The 21548-nt window shown below is 39.9% G+C and overlaps 1 protein-coding gene across 1 annotated transcript; it reads right to left on the bottom strand.

The window, feature by feature from the left end:
• Window positions 1–388: 388 nt before the first annotated feature.
• Arpp19 (cAMP regulated phosphoprotein 19) lies at window positions 389–17709 on the bottom strand. The gene is made up of 3 exons (XM_055598567.1): window positions 17492–17709; window positions 4578–4700; window positions 389–578 (listed from the first exon to the last, which is right to left on the bottom strand). The coding sequence occupies exons 1-3, from the start codon at window positions 17534–17536 to the stop codon at window positions 408–410; spliced, it is 339 nt and encodes a 112-aa protein (XP_055454542.1). The 5' UTR covers window positions 17537–17709; the 3' UTR covers window positions 389–407.
• Between the last annotated feature and the right edge of the window lie 3839 nt (window positions 17710–21548).

The raw sequence follows: 21548 nt of genomic DNA, 5'->3' as shown, positions 1-21548 counted from the left end.
AAAGGAAAATACAGAAGAAATCAATACAACAGAGGTTCTATTAAATAAGAGTAACATATAAAGCTGTAACTATGAGGAAGTAAGAAAAGCCAAAAAGCATTCAAGCTGTAAAACTTGCTTGCTACTTGTTGAAGCCAGCCCTACAACAGTTAGGCCATATATGTACAATTATTGTCACGTCAATTACTTATGTTGCTGTTACATGTCCTCTGTATCAGTGCACTGTGAAACTAACCAAAACCTCTACACATGTATGCTCCCTTCTAACAGTAGCACACACTACCACTACCTGCAAAGCTGTCAGTCTCAAATGACATAGTGAGTGGAAAGGAAACAGAAAGTGGGTAAGTAACGCAATAAGGAGAAATAAAGGACATTAGAAGACTCATGCAGTTCAGTTCTTTTAATCAGCCAGCCAGCTTGCTAGCAACCAGGGATGGTTTCCGCTGAGGAAGGTCCTGTGGAGTGGGAATGTGGTCACCAGTGACCTCTGTCTTATCCGGGGCTGCAGCAGGAAGCTGCTTATTCTTCATCTTTGCTTTTGCCATGTTGTAATCCCCAGAATCAAAATACTTTTGCTGCAAACAAAAACAAACAAACAAAAAAATGGATTATAGTTTTAAAAGTTCTTTGTTACCAGTAGACTGACTTTTGTTGGAAGAATAACATAGCTCTCTAACATTCGGATAAAACAGTGGGGCTGGAGAGATGACTGAATGCTTAAAAGCGCGGGCTGCTCTTCCAGAGGACCTGGGTTCAATTCCCTGCACCCATATTACAGCTTACAACTACTTATAATTCCAGTTCCAGGGATCTGACACCTTCACACTGGCATACATGTAGGCAAAACACTAATGTATATAAAATAAGTTACTAAAAAAAAATAATTGTGATGATAGTTTAAGAGCAGGATAGTCTATAAGCAAAACCAGATGAATCTGCCTTAATTCTGGCTTATAGCCATCATGTTTAGCTTATTTTTATTGGATATCTGCTATTTATAAGCTGATGTATCAAGAACTAGCAAAAGATAAAAAAAAAAATGATAGAGTAAATCAACCATCAAAACAACTTTTAACATCACAGATGCTGTGGTCACTAAAGTCTGGGTTTGGCAAAAGAAAATACTGCAGTGATGGTCTGCATAACTAATGAGCAGAAAAAAATTCTCACTTTGGAAACACCCATGTGGTAAAATAAAGTAGCTGGGAGTCAGCTTAGTGTAGGGCTCCTGAATGGTCTAGGGAACAGGTCTCACTAGGCGGCTCCTCCTGACTATTCTTTGGCAAGACAGATCTGGCCTATCTGGTCTATGATTAAAAACTACTTTTCAGATAGCAGTGTACAACTTTCATATGGAGCAGTTTGAAATGTGGTCCATGTACTTCCGAGGTTGCTGTAAAATGGGCAGAGAATTCTGATGCCCTCAAAATCAAGAATCTGCCTATATCTGAGTATGTGTGGCACACCTAGAATTCCAGCACTCAGGAAGTAGAGGCAGGAGAACAGACATTCAGGCTTGCCTTTAAAAAGGAAAATGGAGCACTGCTGCTTTTACTGGCTGGCATCTGGACAACAAAGCAGCCTGGCAAATTTCTTACTTACACTACATAATGTATGTTCACAGTAAGAAATTTAACACTGTGCAAACTAAAAAAAAAAAAAAAAAAAAAAAAAAAAAAAAAAAAAAAAAAAAAAAATTTGTTTTTTGCATTTATTTAGTGGTTATGTGTGCCAGAGCATGTGTGCAGAGGGCAACTTTCAGACAATGGTTCCCTCCTTCCACCTCCTGAGTCCTGGGGACTGAACTAAGGCTGTCAGGCTTGACAACAAGAGCCTTTACCCTCTGTCATCTTGCAGGCCAAGACTGGTACAATTTCCTTTGATTTAATAAAACTCAGTTTGTAACTAGAACTATTTTACTAAGAAAAAAATTAATCATAAAAGGATCTTAGTTAATTGCATATTGATATCTTCTGCTGAAAAGAAAAATAATTAAATTTTACTGTGGCTAGAATTTAAACGAACATTAAAAAAAAAATCACTGCTTGGTAGTTAGAACTGCCCACAAAACAATAAAAATCTCTACAGAAAATGAACAAAAGGAATGTTATCACAAGACAGTGAAACCCAGAGCCTGAGCAAAAAAAAAAAAAAAAGCTGTGACAAACCTATCAGAGCAACCACTAACAGGTGGTGCGGGCAAAGCAGACAGATTTTTATCAGATTAGGGTCCAACGGACACAGTCTAGCAGTGGTATTAGCTATCTAGCAATTTCTAAACTGCATGACTTTACAAAAAAAAAAAAAAAAAAAAAAAAACAACCCAAAACAAAACAAAACATCAAACCAAACCAAAAACCCCTATGATTACCTCACATTTGGAGTCTTTGTACAGCAGGAATATCAGTACAAGTTTGAGGACAGCTTGGGCTACATAGTAAACTCCAGGCCAGTGTGAGCTATAATGAGACCCTGTCTCAAGCCAAACAAACCCCTTAATGCCTGATAAAACATACTTTAGATCATACAGAAGACAATCTTATAAAAGCCTCTCTTCACATACATTTAGCCATTCATTTATTTATTTGAGGCAATATCTCATATATCCCAGGTTAACTTTAAACTCTAACTTGCTATGTAACAGGAGGTGACTTTGACCTCCTGATCCTGCCTTTTCATCCCAAGTGCTGGCATTACATAATACCATGCCCGACTTCCCACTAAAACTGAGCACACTGACAGTATGTATGTGATCACGTAACAAGAGAAATTCTAAAGCCATGTCTACTATAACTGGGTCCTCAGTCTTGGTACTTTACAAGCCACAAATACAGGAAATCACAGGCCAGACTGTGATTCTGACTCTGATGGGCTATAAACTCATCATGTACATGGTCTTATTGTTAAAAGCCCAGGGAAAATATTATATAAGATTAATTTCATAATACCACCTGGGTATGAGGCAGACCTAATACAGTAACTGAATGTAATTCAAGCCTCTCAAATAATACAAACTAAATCTTTTAGCGTGTTAACTATTATGACAAAGAAAAACTGAGACCTAGAACCTTGTGACTCTGACTTTAAAAACATTCTAGAACAATAACAAAGGCTTATTCACTGATACAGTTTGGGGAAATACAGAATCATTCAAACATTCACATCTCAAATTCTATATAATTATTTGAGTCAAGTGTCATTTGCTTTATTTATAACCATTTAGAACTTTAAGATACATTAATTCTGCTATGTGGAAACCATTTCCTAAATACTAATAACCAGCCAAATGCAAATACAAATCTGATGCCCAGGGATTATACATGATTATGTCATAGCTAAAATACACCTAATGCTATAGTTCTATAAGTAGACAGTACATGCACATTCCACATACCTATCCCTAGATTCCTGATGAGCTCAAGTTCTCTTTGTTATTTCTACTCATTCACTGCGCGGTCCTTATACTCATGGTTTTAAAAGTCCACATTCTCTATTTTGTTGACTCATTATAACTTACTTTTTCTCTGATGTTGAACATTGATGTGGCTTCTAATTATAGTAAAAGCTTTAAGAGGGAAAAAGCTTCAAATTTGAAGGTTTTTTTTTTTCTCAAACCAAATTATAGCCTTACCTTCATTATAAGGGATTAGTCAAAGAACTGAATAATTCCATGAATCCTACATAAAACAGTTTCAAAATTAAGAGTAATGATTTTAATGTTTATATAAAACAACTAATACATTACACTTAATTTCAGTATCATCAATAGGAATTATTCTAAATATTTTTCCACTTTGGTTGAATTTAGTATGATGAAATTGAAATTTCACTGATTTCTGTGATGGATGTAAAGCCTTTGTTGTAACAGTTATAGTTGCTCTGTTAAATTTCTCTATTTAGCATTATGCTACTGTTCTTTAAGGTCTCTGATTTATGGAATAATTTCCCTAGTAGAATCTGTTTTACAGAATAGAAATTATGTATTTTTCTATATTTAATTTCCTTATATTTAAAAGATAGTAATCCTTTCATTTTTTAATGTTTTATAAAACTTAAGGTATTTATTTAAACATAATCATAATTTAGGATCTTATACAGTAAGGAATTGTCTTTCACATATACTTCACCATTCTCTGATCCCTGTATGATAAACAATTCAAATGTATTTTAACTCTAATTTTCTACATTTTTTTTCAAGCAGAAAAAAGGAGTGGGAGAATATTTTAAAAATATCAATTAGTGCTACTATTTCAATACTAAGAAGAGAAAAGGGACAGGGGCCACACAGAAAATAAAGGGTAGGCTTGAATTATATCTACATTTACATTCTGACAAAGATGACAAGGTGGTAGTTTACAAGAATTCTTTTAAATTATCATCTGTACTATGCTACACACTTGAATTTAAAACGTTATAACTGCTTATTTTTATAATATTCTTGGTATGAACCATGGAAAATACTGACAAAGACAGACACAGGCATACGCACTTGGAGGTACAGATAAAGATACAGACATTCACCTCATGGTTGTCAGCACAGGGAAAACATCTGAAGACAATACTCAACAACTTACCCCTTTCTGCAATCGTTTCCTTAAAAAATCAGAACCGCCAGGCTTTTGTCCCAAGTGAGGATACCTTGCTTTTAATTTAGCTTCTTCAGCTTTCTCTGGACTAGTCACTTTATCTTCCATTTCCTGAAATAATTTCAAGTAAATTACTTTGAATATAAGTTATTAAAAATAATTCAACTTTTAATATCTAGATTCTGGCTTTCGTTGTTGAACAGCAAGTAATACAGCCTCTGAGTAAGAATCAAGCCCAAGAACCTTTCAGACGCCTCTACCTTTTTCTCAAATGTCCCATGTGATAGCTCTGTTATAGCTGTGATGCATGTGTGACACCCCACACACAGGATAAAAATACCAAGAGAGCTCAGCTCTCAAGTCTTGCTTGCAGTTACTTTCCAATCATGTATAATACATTCAGTTAGTCACCTTCTATGGAACTCTTCAGCTCTTTGTCTATATTTAGAGAATTTTTCTAATACTATCAAAATCTAAAAGATCTTTTTAATTTCCTATTCGTTTAAAATCATGTATGGCTTTTAAACTCCTAGACTCTTTACTAGACATTAACAACAGCCAAACACTAGCATATTTTCCTAACTAAATCAATTCAGAAGACCTTGATATCTGTAATGGAAAAAAATATGTCCATCAATCCTCACCTTTGGCTGGGTGTGATTGCTCATGACTATAATCACAGTACCCAGCAACCTAAGGTAGAAAGACGATAGCGAGTTCAAGGCCAGCCTAAAGCAAGTAAGTTCCCATTTCCTACCACCACCAAGGAAAAATTCTTATGTCAAAACGATCACATACTTTTAGGTATCCAAGCCTGCTTTCTGAAAAGACTGTCATTAAATGGCTCTATGCCGGTACTTTTGGGGGCTCTTGAGTACTAGTTAAACGCACTATTACTTGGTTACAGCCCTGGTCCTCTCATTATCTTAAGAGTATTTTCTTAAACACCTATCTTGATTCAGTACACATTCTTCAAAATGCTATTTTACAGGAAAGAATTTTTCATATCGTGACAAGAACAATGAATCAAAAAAAAAAAATCATAGGTTTCCTGTGATGGGAGGCTGGACAGCTGGCAAGGACACTTTTAGCTATTGGAGTCATTTCTCTGAAGTGGCAACATCACACATTGGCACATTTTGAGTCTCTAAGGTTATTTATGAAGTAAAACAGTAGAAATGTTACATCTATAAATGTCAAATCAAATGTTCTTATATAGCAAGTAAATAACTTATCTAGGAATTTTTCGCTTTTTAATAGATCTTTTCCTCAAAATTACATTTATACACATTCTACTCACCTTATGTATTATCAACACTTGACCCTCGACAACTCCCTTCTACCCCAGTATAAGAAGAAGTGTGAGGGAAAAGGTGCAGATGTCAGATGGCCTTTGTTTTCAAGCCTCCTTATATTAACCTGCTTTTTCTACTTCAGATGTCCTACTTCCCCTTTCCAGGCTGCAGTTTCATCTATCTATGCTGACTTCCAATTTCTTACTATGGCCATACACACATATGCTCCAAACAAAATTTACCTGCCTATTCAGCACAGGTAAGACTCTAATAATTATTTTTCCAGTTCTTACATTCAAGAATGATATATGCAACAGTTCAATACAACACAAATCCTGGGTATCTTTCTGTTGTAAGCTTGTCAACATGCTGCTTATTATCACTGTCACATTTAAAAGCTAAGTCTTCACAAGCCCACTACCTCAGCTGGTACTCAATTCTAGTGTATGCTCAAGTCTAGACCAAAAAAAAAAAAAAAAAAAAAAAAAAAAGGCAACTGCAACATCATCCTTTAAGGAGTTTTTTGTTTTTGTTTGCCTTTGAGACAAGGTTTCACTAAGTAGGTCTGGCAGGCATGAAACTCACTATGTAGACCAAAGCCTTGCACTCACAGAAATGAACCTGCCTCTGCTGGGGCAGTTAAGAAGTTTTTCAAAACTCATTTTATACATGATTTCTGACTTACGAAGAATTATCCAGGTAAGATATGAAGATACCATACTTATGTAAAGCTGGAAACACTATTTTTAAAAAAAAGTGCGCAGTCTACTACAAGAAGGTGTGCTAGAACCTTAGCGACATCTAGTGGCTGGCTCAGTCTTCACTACACAAATCTACTGCAACCCATCAGTATTTTACGAGCTGCAATTTCAAAGCAAAACTGGATGGAAGGCCCTACTATTCTTGGGTTTTCCTGTCCAGTTAGCCCTTTTTGGAAATGCTATTGAAAAGGAGCCAAAGTCAACTGCTAGCCTTTAGTCCCAGAACTTTCAAACCTTTTAGCCAGAATCAAATTTTGTTGAGCCAGAAAGACTATGCAGCAGGTAAAGGAACTTGCTACATAAACTTGACAACCCGAGTTCCAGCTCAGACTCTGATGGTGTATGGAGAGAACTAAGTCCTGAGAGTTGCCTCTTAACCTTCACATGTATGCTATGCTCACACAAGGCAAAAGGAAAGAGGCCAGTCAGATCTACACAGTAAGTTCCAGGAGAAATGTCTACACACAGAGACACTTTCTCATGAAAGAAACAAAAAGAAAACACACTTCTTTCAGTAACTACTTGAACCTAGGAGCTCGAGAGTTTGAGACCAATTAGACTGCATCTCAAAACAAAGAAATGAGGTAAGAGGAAAGTGAAGGAAGATTGAAGGAAGGAGGAAGAAAGGAACTCCAATTATTGAACTTCCTTGCCAATATGTAACACATTATTTATTCCTGCTAGTACAATTTCCTAAATGAATTGAAACTTTGTTCTGTATTCAACCAGAGAAGAGGAAATGACAGGCCTAAGCTACACTTTAAAATGCAGTTAAGCACTCTATCAAGACTTCCACAATACTTTCCATTAACCTGCTGCAGATGCAGACATTTTATGACCTTACATTAAGTAAGTGTAAATTGCTGGACGTTCACTAACATTCTAGCACAGCTATATACTTATTTGTTTATGGAGACAAAACATGGGGTGGGGTACTCTGGTTGCTGGCATCCAGCTATTCTTGCTCTTCCCTATATGCTTCCCAAATTACATCACTATCAGGCATCCAATGGTAGCCACAGATAAAAAAGCATAAGAAAAGAACCCATTCTTCTCTTGATCATGTTACAGAGCAGCAGGCCCTGTGAGTTCCTATAGTGGAGTACTCACAGACAATCAGGGGCTCCTGTAGCAGCTACATGGCAGTAGGGTACAAGACGCTGCTCCAAACAGGACTTACTCCTGCAGTCACTGACTTTCTTCAATCCCTGTCTCTAAAAACATCTCTTTCCCTTCTGTTCTTTCAAGAATTTGTGAGCCAGCACTTCAAGCCATTTCCTTTTTGTTTGAAATATACAGCTTTTGTTCTTGCCTTCCTCACACAATGCTTAATAAAAATCAAGTGAAATAATTATACCTATAGTTATGCTAAAAATGAAAGAGGACACAGAATCTGCTGTGGTTACAGGTTCTTGGATATCGAAGATGTTCCTGAACATTTACTTTAGCTAAGAATGAAAGCAAACTGGGAAGAAAAAAAAGAGCTTTGTCATAAAAAGAGGGAACTAGAAAACAAACAAACAAAAATAGGTTATATATTCATACATTAAATACTATACCCTGGATGTCTTTTACAAAGATACAGGGTCAGGTATGTAGCCTGTGTCAGACAGCACTGAGGGCCTGTGCTCACAACTTCAGCATCTGAGAGGAAGGGAGGGGCAGGCAACAATAAAAGGCTGGGTGTGGCTCAGTGTGGAACACTTGTCAAGAATGAGCAGGGACCCAGGTTCAATTTCAAGTACTGCAAAAAACAAAATGAGATAAAAAAGGAAAAACACGTAACAGGACAGTATTCTTAGCATTTAAATGTTTTGAAGTCATGATGGCTTATACTGACTGTCAAACCCTGACAGGAACAGAATCTTTAGGCACATCTGTAAGGGGGTTTGTAGATAGATGAACTATGAACTACCCTAGATGTTACTAGTATCATTTTATAGGCCGGGGTCCTAGGCTGTATTTTAAAAAAAGGAGAAAATAAGACTGAGATGGCTAATTGGTTTAAGAGAAGTTATACAGCTGTGAAGACTGCAGTTTGGATCCTAACACCCATGTAATAAGGCACATGCAGCAAACACTTGTCACTCCAGTTCCAAGGGATGTGATACTCTCTTCTGGCCTTCACATGTGCACTCAAAACACAACAACACATGGACTCACAAGGAGCTCACACGCACATGCAAAACACACACACACACACACAAAGTATTGGGGGGCAAGGGGAGGAAGAACACCAACACTCATCTCTGCTTCCTGGCTATAAAAGCATTGAATCATGTCGCCCTTTAAGTGGTGCATGCCTTTCATCACAGCACTCAGGAGGCAGAAGCTGGCAGATCTCTGAGTTTGAGGCCAGCCTGGTCTACCTAGGGCTATACAGAGAAACCCTATCTCAAAAAGCAAGCAAGCAAAACAAAACAAATAGAGGCCCTGCTCTCTGTGTAGCTCCCATGGTGGACACAGGATGGATAGTGCTACTTACTAGTCCCCATGATAAGGTACAAGCCTGTGCTGTATAACCTGCACCCAGGCGCCTGATCCTTGCAGGTAGGTCATAGCACCCCAACAGGGTTCAAAAACAATCACTGTTGTTCTGTCCTTGAAGAAAACCTAACCAGCACAAGAAGGCCACTCAGAAACACAGCCATTTTACCTAGATTATGCACTAACCAGAGTGAAAGCCTGGGCTTGGGAATCTCTCCACTGGAGGTGACTGGCATGGCAGCAAGGCTTAGGTGACAATTCCTGCCAATTCAACTAGGAGTAGTGTCAGGAGCAGAAAAGCCTGTTCTCCTGGTTATCATGCACTCTGCTGCTGCAAGAATAATTTCTGTCTGAATTTAGGCAGCTACTAGGAACTCTGGTCTCTCTTAAATTAATCCATGTGAGCAGCTATCAACTTGTTAGGCAAAGGGGGAAAAAGGCTTGAGAGTAGCACATGTATGTACCAGGCAGACACCATTAGCTCGTGGCAGATACATCTAGTGAGATGACTGAAGAGGGTCAGCTTGGATAAATTTACTGAGCCCTAATTGTGCCCCTCCCCAAAGCAAAAAGCATTTATTTATACTTATTTATTTTACTTTATAAGTACTTGGTTTTATTTAAAAAAGATCCCAGTAATTGTTCTTACATTTATTTCTGACCGTATGTTCTATACGGTTATGTGCGTGTCAGAACAAAGTGTGTGGAAGTCAGAGGATAACTTGTAGGAGTTGGTTTTCTCATTCCACCATGTGGGATCTGGAGATCAAATTCAAGTTGCCAGGCTTGGAGGCAAGAACCTTAACACTCCAAGCCATCTCATCAGTACCTGATAAATTATTTAAAGAAGGGGCAGGGGGAGGAAAGATCTGATCAGGTGTGATTATGTATGACTACATTTCTAGCATTCAGGAACCTGTCGAAGTTCATGGTGAGTTCAGAGACTGCCTGGGCAGCGATACCCAGCCTCAAAAACAAAACAAAACAAAAGGAAGTCTCACAAAGCTTGTGTGTGTGTGTGTAGAATTAATTTAGTGGTAGATCAGTTCCTTGGAAAGCAGAAGACCTGAGTTTAATCCACAGAATGGGGTGGGGAGAAGACAAAAAGCAAAGAAACTAATTAATAGGGGAAAAAGGGAAGAAATCAGTGAAGACAAAGGTGTAGAGCAACAAAAGATAACAGCCAGGCAGTCCCAAAATTCCAGGCAAGATTACAAGTTCGAGGCCAGATTAGGTATCCAAGTGATTTCTAGGCCAGCCAGGACTACAAAATAAGCTTTTAAGCTACGAAAGCTTAAAAGATGGGCATATATCTCTACCCACAACATGTATGAAGTGGAGGCAAGATGATCAGAAGTTGAAGGATACGATTCAATATGTAAAACTAGGTCTTAAAAAAACAATAGTAAAAGAAGCCAGACAGAAGTGGGGCCTGGTGGCACACACCTGTATAATCCCAGCACTCTGGGAGGCAGAGGCAGGTGGATCGTTGTGAGTTAAAGGCTACCCTGGTCTACGAAGAGAGTCCAGCACAGCCAAGGCAACACAGAGAAACCCTGTCTTGAAAAACAAAGAAGCTGGGCAGACTTGGTAGGAAAGCCTTTAATACCAGCTCTCAGGAGGCAGAGGCAGGTGGCTCTCTTGAGTTTGAGGTCAGGCTGGTCTACAGAGCAAGTTCCAGACAGAAAGGTTAGAGAGAAAAATCCTTGTCTCGAAAACCAAACAAACAACTAACCAAACCAAGCCCCTCAAGCACGCCAAAAGTAAAGGCCCAGCTGTCACCAAGCCTAAGGACCTGAGTTTGATCCCTGGGTCCCAGATAGTAAGAAGAAACAACAGACTCCCACAAGCTGTTCCCTATTCTGCACATAGACATCATGGTATATGGGCAAGAACACACACAACTCACACTAATTAAACGAAATAAAAGTTAATAAAAAGCTTAAAAAGAAATGTCAAACTCAGGGAAAAAAAATTTTAAAAATTCAAATCTGATTTTGAAATTTTACTCTTTAAATACTCTTGTATTACAGGTTTCTATATTTTAGCAATACATGATGAAATAAAGTGTATTTATATACCTAAGTGGTTTCTTAGCAAATAATGGTGGGAAGGGCATCAACTGTTTTCCCAAAGTCTACACATAAAACAGAATCTAATCCTCATCAAATGTAATCCTGAACTAAGATTAACACATGTATTTCTGTGAGTTTTATGATTAGAACGCATTAAAAACTCATTGTTACTAGGGTATTAGCTATGATTACATACACAGAAACATTTAGGAGCTGGAGTTCAGCAGCAAAGCACAATCTAAAATTCGTAAGGTTCTGAGTTCAATAGACCAGCACAAACAATAGCAAAAGACCTTTGAAAAAGTATCAGGTCTGAGGATGTAGCTCAGTACAGTGCTTGCTTCACATGTGCACAATATGCCCTAGGTTTAAATCCCTAGTCCTGGAAAAAACCTAAATCATTATTTTATATTCTAATAAGCTGATAATTTTGTCAGAATGTCATCATTTCCTAGCCTGTGGCTCAGTTACTCAGCATCGACAGTGAAACCTGAGCATTCAAGTAAGTTCTGCCTGCAGAGCAGTACGGTCCCTCGTGCACTGATGAGTAAGTAGAGTTAACAAAGGCCGATAGACCTTTTAAGATATTGTTAGGAAGGTTCAACTACTGTTACCAACTCATAGAAAATCGTTTTTTGTCCTGTAAGTTCTTACTATTTGCCAGTGCTTGGCATTTAAGGACAGTACCTAAGTCTCCAGAATCAACACACTGTCCTTCAACTGTTTTCATAAAACCAAGTAATTTTCTACAGCGGTAGGTTTACCATCAGCTTGAGAATATTTGATGCAGCAGAACCATTAGGTTCAGGAATATAAGTTTTAAAGTATAAATCTTACACAAACAACAGAAGCAAACCTAACAAGTTGGTAGGGCTGGAGATGGAACTCTGTGGCAGAGCACCTACCTAACATGCATTAAGGCCCTGGGCTTTATCCCTAGTACAAGATGGGAACATAACTGTAATCCCAGCATTCAGGAGGTGGATGTAGTAGGATAAGTTCAAACTCACCCATTGAGTTCAAGGCCAGTCTGGAATAAAAAACCCTGCTGAGCAAATCAAAGAAAGAGAAATCTGTCTGAATAGAAAGAAAGAGCATTATTTAGCCTACCAGTGAAGAAAGGAATAACAAAAAATATCTCCAGAAAATACCAAGATTTACTACAATTTTTAAAAAGCTGGGGGGAAAAAGGAATTTGTCCCTACTGTTAATACGGATATATGGAAACAGTCATGTGATGCACATGATTAGGGATGTTCAGAAAAATGTATTGGGCAACTTTTGTCATAAGATACAAGAGTGGGGCTGAAGAGATTGCTCAGTGGTTAAAACCAATGGCTGCTCTTCCGGAGACCTGGATTCAACTTCCAGCACCACATGGTGGCTCACAACTATCTATAACTCCAGACCCAGTGGATCTGATGCCCTCTTTTGATTTTCCAGGGCAGCAAGCAACAAACATGTACAGACATATATGCAAGCAAAACACCTATACACATTAAAACAAACAAGTGTCATGTGTAAGATTTAAGAAACCTTCTGTGAGGGAGAAAATACAGGTTTTTTGTTTTGCCCTTTATGTCCATTCTCAGGGTTTAATGAGGTTAAGATGTCTTAAACTGGGGCAGCCATACTACATTAAGACCTGAGGTGCTAAGAATAGTGGACAGCAACAAAGGACACATAACATCCTGGAAACCTTACAGCCATTCTCCCAGTCCTGGGCTGACTTTCTTTCGTGCAGCATTGCCAAGAGAGAAAAATAACTTCTATCTTGTTTAATCTACCGCTAATTTCATTTTCCTGTTACATGTAAACAAGCGTAATTCTGATTAAAGAAAAAAGCATGTATGATTCAGATACACAAAACCTTAGGCAAGCAGGTTTTATCTGGGGACGAAGGAGGCATCAAGAAGAGAACAGACAATGTAAGCAAGAGGAGGACTTATGGGAGATGAAGAAAGAGAATATGATGTGATGAAAGGAGGCTGAACACCAAGCTGGTGAGCTTGGACTTCATCCTGTGACAGATAATGGGGCAGATAAACTTACTCTCAGGCAGGACAGTCCAAGGTCACCCAGCACCATCTACCTCTGGGCACCTTTGAGAGAATTTGCAGCCGGAAAGTACACGACTAGAGATTTCACACTGAAACATTGTATATAACAGTTCCCTTCCTCTTCCACAATACACAAAAGTACCAGGCTTGTCTTTTTTTGTTGTTGCCGATTTTAACTTTTAAATTGTTCTCCCTCTCTCCCCCTTTCTCTCCAGATAGCCCTGGCAGTTCTAAAACTCACAATATAGACCAGGCTGACCTTGAACTCTAGACTGCTGAGATTCAAGGTGTAGGCCACCATGCTCCACCCATCTCTTTTTTTTTTTTTTAATATAATTTTTAAGTTTGTGTGTTTTGTCTGCATATATGTCTGTATACTACTCATGTGCCCAAAGAGGTCAGAAGAGGGCACTGGTCCTCTGGAACTGCATTTATAGATGGTAGTGAGCCACCATGTAGATGGTGGGAATTGAATCAGATCCTCTGAGGAGCAGCCAGTGCTGTCTCTCCAACCAGGTGTTCTTTTAACACAGTATTTCAACTGAAAGTTCTACTTCAGTTAGTCTTCCTACAACACGTGGCTTGATTAAAATAACCTCTAGAAAACTTGCTAATGACATCCTAAAAACAAAACAAAAAGACAAAACCCAACAACCTAAACCACAGCACACATATATACATTATGTAGTTGTGTTCATATTTTTAAAGTGGGTCAAAGTTAAGATTTTTATACTGTGTCACCATGTGCTCATTCTATTATATTGGGTTATGTAGCTCAGGCTGGTCCTGAACTCACATAGTTTCTGCCTCCCCTGACTGCTGGAATTATTGGGTGCCTGGCTAAAACTAATTTTTTTCATTTTTTTGTTTGTTTTGTTTTTTTGAGACAGGGTTTCTTTGTATAACAGAAACAGGTTGTCCTGTACTCAATTTGTAGACCAGGCTGGCCCCCGCCTCCCAAGCGCTGGGAATAAAGGTATATGTCACCATGACCTGCTTAGAACTAATTTTTAAAATATTATCTTCAATTCTAAATAGTTAAATGACCTCATAGCTTACGTTGGAAGGATAACTTAGTCATCACATGGTCTACGGGATAGTTAACTTTAAACAGCTGCTACCATTTCTCAACATATTAAATTTCAGCACAATACCAGCTACAAGAATAATTTATAGATCAGCTTTGTATTTCTGTTTAAAATTGGTACAAATTAAACAGACTGATGTCTGTGTACTTTTATGCTCACACACATTTAACTAATATCCCAATTAAAAATAGAGGCCTATCTGATTTCCTTCTCTTTTAAAAAAAAATTGCTTTTTATTTTTATTTCCATTGGCCTGTGGATTTCTTCTCTTAAAACTTGAGTGTACACCATTCATAAGGGCTAGAAATACAGGGTCCAACTATCTTAAACTTTTAGAGGCAACAAGCTAACCTACTATAAAACCTTAAAAGTATTTTAGCTGAATATTTTGGCCTTCATTGAAAGGTCAATTGGGTACAGAGACAACAATCAACTTTTTAGGTCATGTAACTGTTCTTTCAAATAGAAGAAACAGGTGATTTGGCTCATAGGAACATAGAAGTGACTTTGCACATTTTCATCCTGTTTAAGGACACAGTCCACGACACAGGCACTTAAAACGTACAGCCAATCTTCACATCAAAACAGAACATTACATTGCCAACACCCTGTAATTTATATTAATGACAGCAGCTAAAAACAAAACAGACCTAAAATACGTGTGCTTAAAGAGGAAAAAAATCATAAAGAGAAAACAGTTAAAGTTATTCCTGATAGTAGGTATTGTATTGGGCTATTTTTTTTTTTTTACAGTAACTTAGTTAATTTTATTTATGTACACTGATGTTTTTGCATGTACTCATGTCCTGGAGTTACAGAGAATTGTGATCTTCCATGTGGGTGCTGGGAATTGAACCCGGGTCCTCTGGAAAAGCAGATAGCACTCTTTTAACCACTGAGACATTTCTCCAGTCCTGTATTATGCTATTTTAACCAAAAGTATTTATACTCTAGAAATCAATACTTCAAACTTTGGCAACATATTAACAAATCTTGTTACCAAAAATTATTTTAGCTGGGTATGGTGGCAGCTGGACTGTAACCCTTGAAGTTGGGGGGTTTAAGGCCAGAGGCACACTTAAGTTAAAGGCCAGCCAGGGCTAGAGAGCCTGCCTAAAAAAAACAAACAGGGGCCAGGAAGATGGCTCAGTGGATAAGGGCTCTAGATGGCAATTCTTACAAGCCAGGAACTCTCACGGTAGGAGAAAAACAGACTCCTGCAGGCTGTTTTCTAATCTCTATACAAACACCACTCCAACACACAATAAAATTTCAAAAAAGAAAATTACCTACCACACTATGATGGATTAAGTTAAAAATGAGCTGCATTTCAGTGTATTCAAGACAAGATCAACATGGGCTTTGAGTTCCTAAATCCAAAGCAATTACAAACCAAGAAGTTTACAATATTAACAGGTAATGTTTAAGATTATTTCTAGGACTGCAACTGTATGCCCCCCCCCCCCCTTTTTGCTGCAAAAATGGATTGCTCAGCTGGGCCTCATGGCACAGGCTTGTAACCTGAGCCACTTGGTGTCTGAACCTAGAGCATCACAAAATTCAAGGCCTGCCTTGAGTACAAAGTGAGTACAAGACCAGCCTGGGCAACTTGGTGAAATCATCTTAAAACTGAAAACAAGGTGTGGGCCAGCAGGGAATGGAACAATATAGTTTCAGGGCCATCCTCTCTAGCTCGCTGGAGCTACACTAACCCTTGTCTCACAAAGACAAGTTGGGTGCACAGTTAGAAAGTGCTGGCTGTGCACATACTTTCTCTTGTTCTCATGAAAACAGAGGGGGACCCCAGGAATAGAGCTCAGTGGTAAAACCCTGCCTACGTTGCCCTACTGAAGAAAAAATGAAGGCAGTAATCTTTCTTCTTGCAAAGTATATGACCAAATAACGTGGTTACTTTCTCCTGTTTCCATTATCCCTGTTTTCCTTCTTTTCACCGGTTAATTTACAATCGCTATTGCAACGGAATTATCACAATGGAAGAAATAATAGAGGAAAGGTTAACATGATTAACATATGGAATGAGCAAGGTACGCTATCCTACAGTGTAACATTAAGTATAAGCGGTAACAAACATTACCGCTTGTAATGTTTGCTTTAAACATTAAACCAAATCCCATTTGCAGTAAAGCAGTTTGGCATTAATTTCCAATTCATCAATTAGTTAATTTTGAGACAGGGTCTCACCATGTAGCTCCAGGTGGCCTGGAAATCACAAATATCCACCGGCTTCTGGCCGAGTGCTGGGATTAAAGTCGCAGTTTGATAAAAAAAAAAAAAAAAAAAAAAGAAAGAAAGAAAGAGAAAAGAAAATGCTGGGAACTCTCCATAAACAATTTAATAAGAGATGAGACCAAGAGCTTTTCTCCTTTCTCAGCTGACTCCATGTACCCAGGAAGGCAAGGCATCAGAATTATTATGATGGAATGGGCAGGCACTAGGCCAGGCCTCATATTCACAGACATATTGCTAGCACGTTTTTCTTCATCAGAGAAATACAAATGGGCTGACAAAAATATCTCCCCATGTCTCGAGAACCAGCTGATTAAGTTAGTGAAGATTTTCGACTTTTAGTCAACTACCACCTGCAAACCCCACCAGCTGGTGAGCAAAGGCTGTGCTGGGTTTACACTATCTCATTTGGGCCTCACAGCCGTCTTGGGAAGTAGGCGCTATTACCGAGACTTTACCGAAGAGAAAACTGAAGCCCAAGGGTTTAAAGGAACAGATCACGGGGTCACGCGGCTCACAATCTTAATCTAGATTTGCATCGCCGCCTGAATGGAGGAGACACCGCGTTAAGAGTTATCTGCAAACTTACAAGGGGTCCAAGCGCTTCCGGGGAGGGGAATACCACTTCCTAAGCAAATAAAAACTCACTATAAAACTTGGGAGTCCTAGCTTTCTGGTATACTTAGGTGACACCCCGAGGCACCGGGGAGAAACGTTAGGTGTTTAACCCGCCCGGGCCCTGATGGCCGGGGGAGTCATCGCCGTGTGAGGTGACGCCAGCGGAGGGCTCCAGGCCGGCCTCCCTCAGGCCGCGCTCCCGCAGGCCCGCCAGCCAAGGCTCCCGCCACTCCTGGTCCTGCGGGCACGCCGGGCCATCCCGCACACGAACCTTTTGCTCCTCGGCCGACGCTGCCTCGGGGACTTCCGCGGACATGGTGCTCCTTCTGCAGAAGAGACGCCGGGAGAAAACCGATTACCGTGGGGGCAAGGCCGCCGTCCGCCTTCTGCCAGCCCTGTTGCCCGCCGGGCCGGCGAGTGCCACGCTGTGACGACACGGGCCCCGGGCTCCCGCCCGCCGTAGCTCCCGCAGCCCAGGCCCGCCAAACTGCCGCGCCGCACCCTTACCTACCTATCCCCGCGCCTCCGGCCCTGCGACGCCCAAGCACTTCCTCTTTCCCTTAAAGGTTGCGGCTCGCGCCTCACCTCACTTCCGCGCACAAGTGCTTCCTGGGAATTGTAGTTTATCTGTGGCTACGTCTCTCCGCCCCTTTCCAGACTTCTCTGACCTAGTTAACCCATCTGCTTGCAGTACCTCTGCTTCAGCTTTACTTCCTCAGTACCTCCACCTTGCCTCAACACAACCTTTTCTTAGACCTACATCTTCAAAGCTATAACCGCTCTGGAGAGTTCCACAAGCACAGCATCATTAGACAGGAATTGTGATTATCCTGGGTTGCCTCTGCAGAAGCAGCCAATATTTCAACTCAGAGATCCTCCCAGACCTTGGTATTTTCTATGCAATAAATACCTGATCAATGAATTCTGCTTCAGTTCCTTACTCTCCAAAACATTGAGCTCCACAGTGACTTTTTATTCTTTCTTTGTTTCTTTGTTTTTCTTTCTCTCTCTCTTCTTCTTCTTTCTCCTCCTCCTCCTTCTCATCCTCCTTCTTTCTTCTTCTTTCTTTTCCTCCTTCTTTAGTTTTTTTGAGACAGGGTTTCTCTGTGTAGCCGTGGCTATCCTGGAACTCACTCTGTGGACCAGGTTGGCCTAGAACTCAGAGACCCACCTGCCTCTGGTTCCTGAGAGCTGGCATTAAAGGTGTGTGCTGCCACCACCTGGCTCACAATGACTTTCTTAACTGTCAAGACCTGTGGCTTCATATCTACACCTCATTCTACTAAGCATCCTATAGCTTTTGGCACATTGGGTTCCAAGGAAATGTTTTTTAGAAATCTGGGAATAAGGTGGCCTTATACGTTCAACTAGTAGGAATCAGAAGGTAATGGATGCACTTCTGGAGGGCAGGGGAGCAATCAAAAGATCCTAGTAATTGGATATGGAATTTAGAAGCCATCAACACCAAAGGTAGGTCCTGTGTCTTAGGACTATGTAATCCCAGCTGTCTGGAAGGTTGAGGCAGGACCATCCTTCTGATGGCAAATTCATGTCCGCCTAGGCAATAGAGTAAATCAAAGGCCACCCAGGGTAATTTAATTGGCCCCTGGATCAAAAGACAGGGCATGTAGCTCAGTGATGGAGGATTTGCTTAGCATGTACAAATTCTTGCGTTCAATCTCTCCATCACTGGAAAAACAAGCACACAGAGAGAGACAGAGACAGAGACAGAGAAAGAGAGACAGAGAGAGAGGAACTTAGCCCAGTGGCAGATGGATCATTTGCCTGGAATGCGTGTCCCTGTGTTTTACTCCCAGCACATAAAAAGAGTGTGGTAGTGCATGCCTGTAGACCTAGCACTGGGGTGGTAGAGGCAGGAGGATCAAGAAGTTCAAGGTCATCCTCTGCTTGAGTTTGAGGCTAGCCTAGGCTATGTGTCTCAAAATAAATAAATAAAACAAGACAACAACAACAAAAACCAAGCTAACACAAAACCTCATCGTGGTGTAGAATCACATACAGGAAGGCTTGACTGAGTTTGAGTAATACTGAGTTCCTGTTGGAGAAGAAAGGAAAAGGTTAGTCAGCCAAATGACAATTTAAGATAAAAGGGTTTCTCTGGAGGTACTTTGATCCCAGCACTTGGGAGGCAGAGGCAGGTGGATCTCTTAGTTTGAGGCCAGCCTGGCCTATGGAGTGAGTTCCAGGACAGCCAAGGCTACACAGAGAAACCTTGTCTTGAGAAACCTTAAAAAAAAAAAAAAAAAGCTTAAGAGGCTAACTCTTGGACATCTGAACTGCACACCTATGATTCCAGAACTTTCCAAGTAGAGAGAAGAACTTGCAGTTCAAGGTCAGTCTCTGTAATGTATGCGTTGAGGCACAGCCCAAGCTACATGAAGATGAGTCTCCAAAACCAAAACTGAGGAAAAAGAACAACAAAAGCCAACTACGGATTTCTTATCATTCTATACTGACAAACTAACCTTCTGTGCCTCCCTCAACCCTTCTTTTTTGCTTTGTTTTGTTTTTTGAGATAAGATGCTCTCTATATGTATTTCTAGATGTTGTAGAACTCATAGAAATCTGACTGCCTGCATGTGCCACCAACCTGCCTTTGTTCCAGACAGGGTCTCCAACTAGCCACACTCAAGCAAACCTCCTGCTTTAGCCTCTTGGTGCTTTTCATTTGAGTAGACCTATAGAGAGAAGAAAAAAATATAATAGTCTGGCGAATGGATGCATCTAACTAGTATTTTTTATTAATTAAATACAATTCGTATATACGCATATATATATATAAACGTCAGCAAATTTTGGGTTAAATTTTAACAAGGGAAAAGAAAAGTATACGTGACCTGAAAGAGAATTTGTTCCTACAATGAAAAAAAAAAAGTATCTATATAAAAATGACAAACTGATAATCCTCTCTGGTCCAAAGGTTGGCCTCTAAGCATCACTGAATCCTAAAAATACTGTGATGCCTGCACATCTTTCAGTAACAATGTTTTCTGTTGTACAAATAAATGTATCAAGAATAAAAATTCTGTGCACATTTCAGCAGACACACACACAGAGAAACAGAGGCAGAGAGAGGGAGATGAAGACAGGTAACACACACACACACACACACACACACACGTTCCTTAGATAGATAATAACATTCATGTCAGGGCAAATCTGAGTTCTTTGGGAGACAGGCTGACCAAATGGAAAATTCCTCAAGGGCAATGCCCTGTTTTGTGGAACTGTCTAAGAAGCCAGCCTTCCCCAAGTGATACTATCAATGAAGCCTTAAAACCTGGCCCTGGTCCCAGAGCAATACTCACCCACATTAGGAGAAAGGAAGGTGTCAGTTGTGGTGGTACAGATCTGTAATCTCAACATGTGGGAAGCAGAGGCAGGCAGAGCAGGAATTCAAGGCCATCTTGAGCTATACAGGAAGTCTAAGCCAGCCTGTTTCTGTGGCTACTGTTTGTTTGTTTCTTTTTAGTTTGGGCCAAAACTGGTAGAGAACAGTCCTCAGCTTCTCTCCACCTGGACTGAAACTAACCACAAGTTATGGAAACCATGAAACACAACTCAAGGATGTGTTTCAAGTATGTGTAGATACAGCTATACATTATTAAAATCTTTCCTTGGAGACCACGCTTCCTCTGCCCTTTAGGAGTTTGAGCTACTCTGGTCCCCAGGATCAAATTTCCTGGTATGTTTTCATTCTTTATGGTCCCTGTACATGTCATTGCCCTATTACAGGTATGAGCCAACATTCCTGGTTTTGCCTTGTCCCTTCTTGATCTCCTATGTTGAGTCTCTACTTGCCTCTTTTTAAAAATTTAATGTCTGACATGAAAGGTCTCACTCTATGGTTCAGGTTCCTCTTGAACTCATTAATTTCCTGGGCTCCACCTTCAGAATGTATCTGCCCCTTTTTATTTGATTTTTGACAAAGAATCTATGTAACTCAGGCTAGCCTCCAACTTACTATAGATCTTCTCTAGTTAGATTTGAACTCATGATCCTCCTGCTTTGGGCTTTGGAATGCTGGGATTATATGAGCCACTATGCCTGGCTTTTTACCTGGCTTGTCATTTGTTGTTGTTTTGTTTTGAGACAGAATCATTATGTAGTCTATACTGGCCTCTTACAATTCATCTGCCTCAGTCTCCCAAATGTTGGGGCTACAGGCCTGGATCACTAACCCTGGGTTTACCTATCACTTAAAAAGAGGATTTTTAAGGCTGATGGGATAGCTTAGTAGTAAGGCACTGGCCACCAAGCCTGACAGCCTGATTTGTCTTCTCTTGAATCCCATTCTCTCCTCTAGT

This window comes from Psammomys obesus, unplaced genomic scaffold (assembly GCF_907164565.1).
Source record: "Psammomys obesus unplaced genomic scaffold, mPsaObe1.curated_primary_1811, whole genome shotgun sequence".
NCBI lineage: Eukaryota > Metazoa > Chordata > Mammalia > Rodentia > Muridae > Psammomys > Psammomys obesus.
The sequence above is the reverse complement of the archived record's forward strand: the minus strand, read 5'-3'. Positions and strand labels throughout refer to the sequence as shown.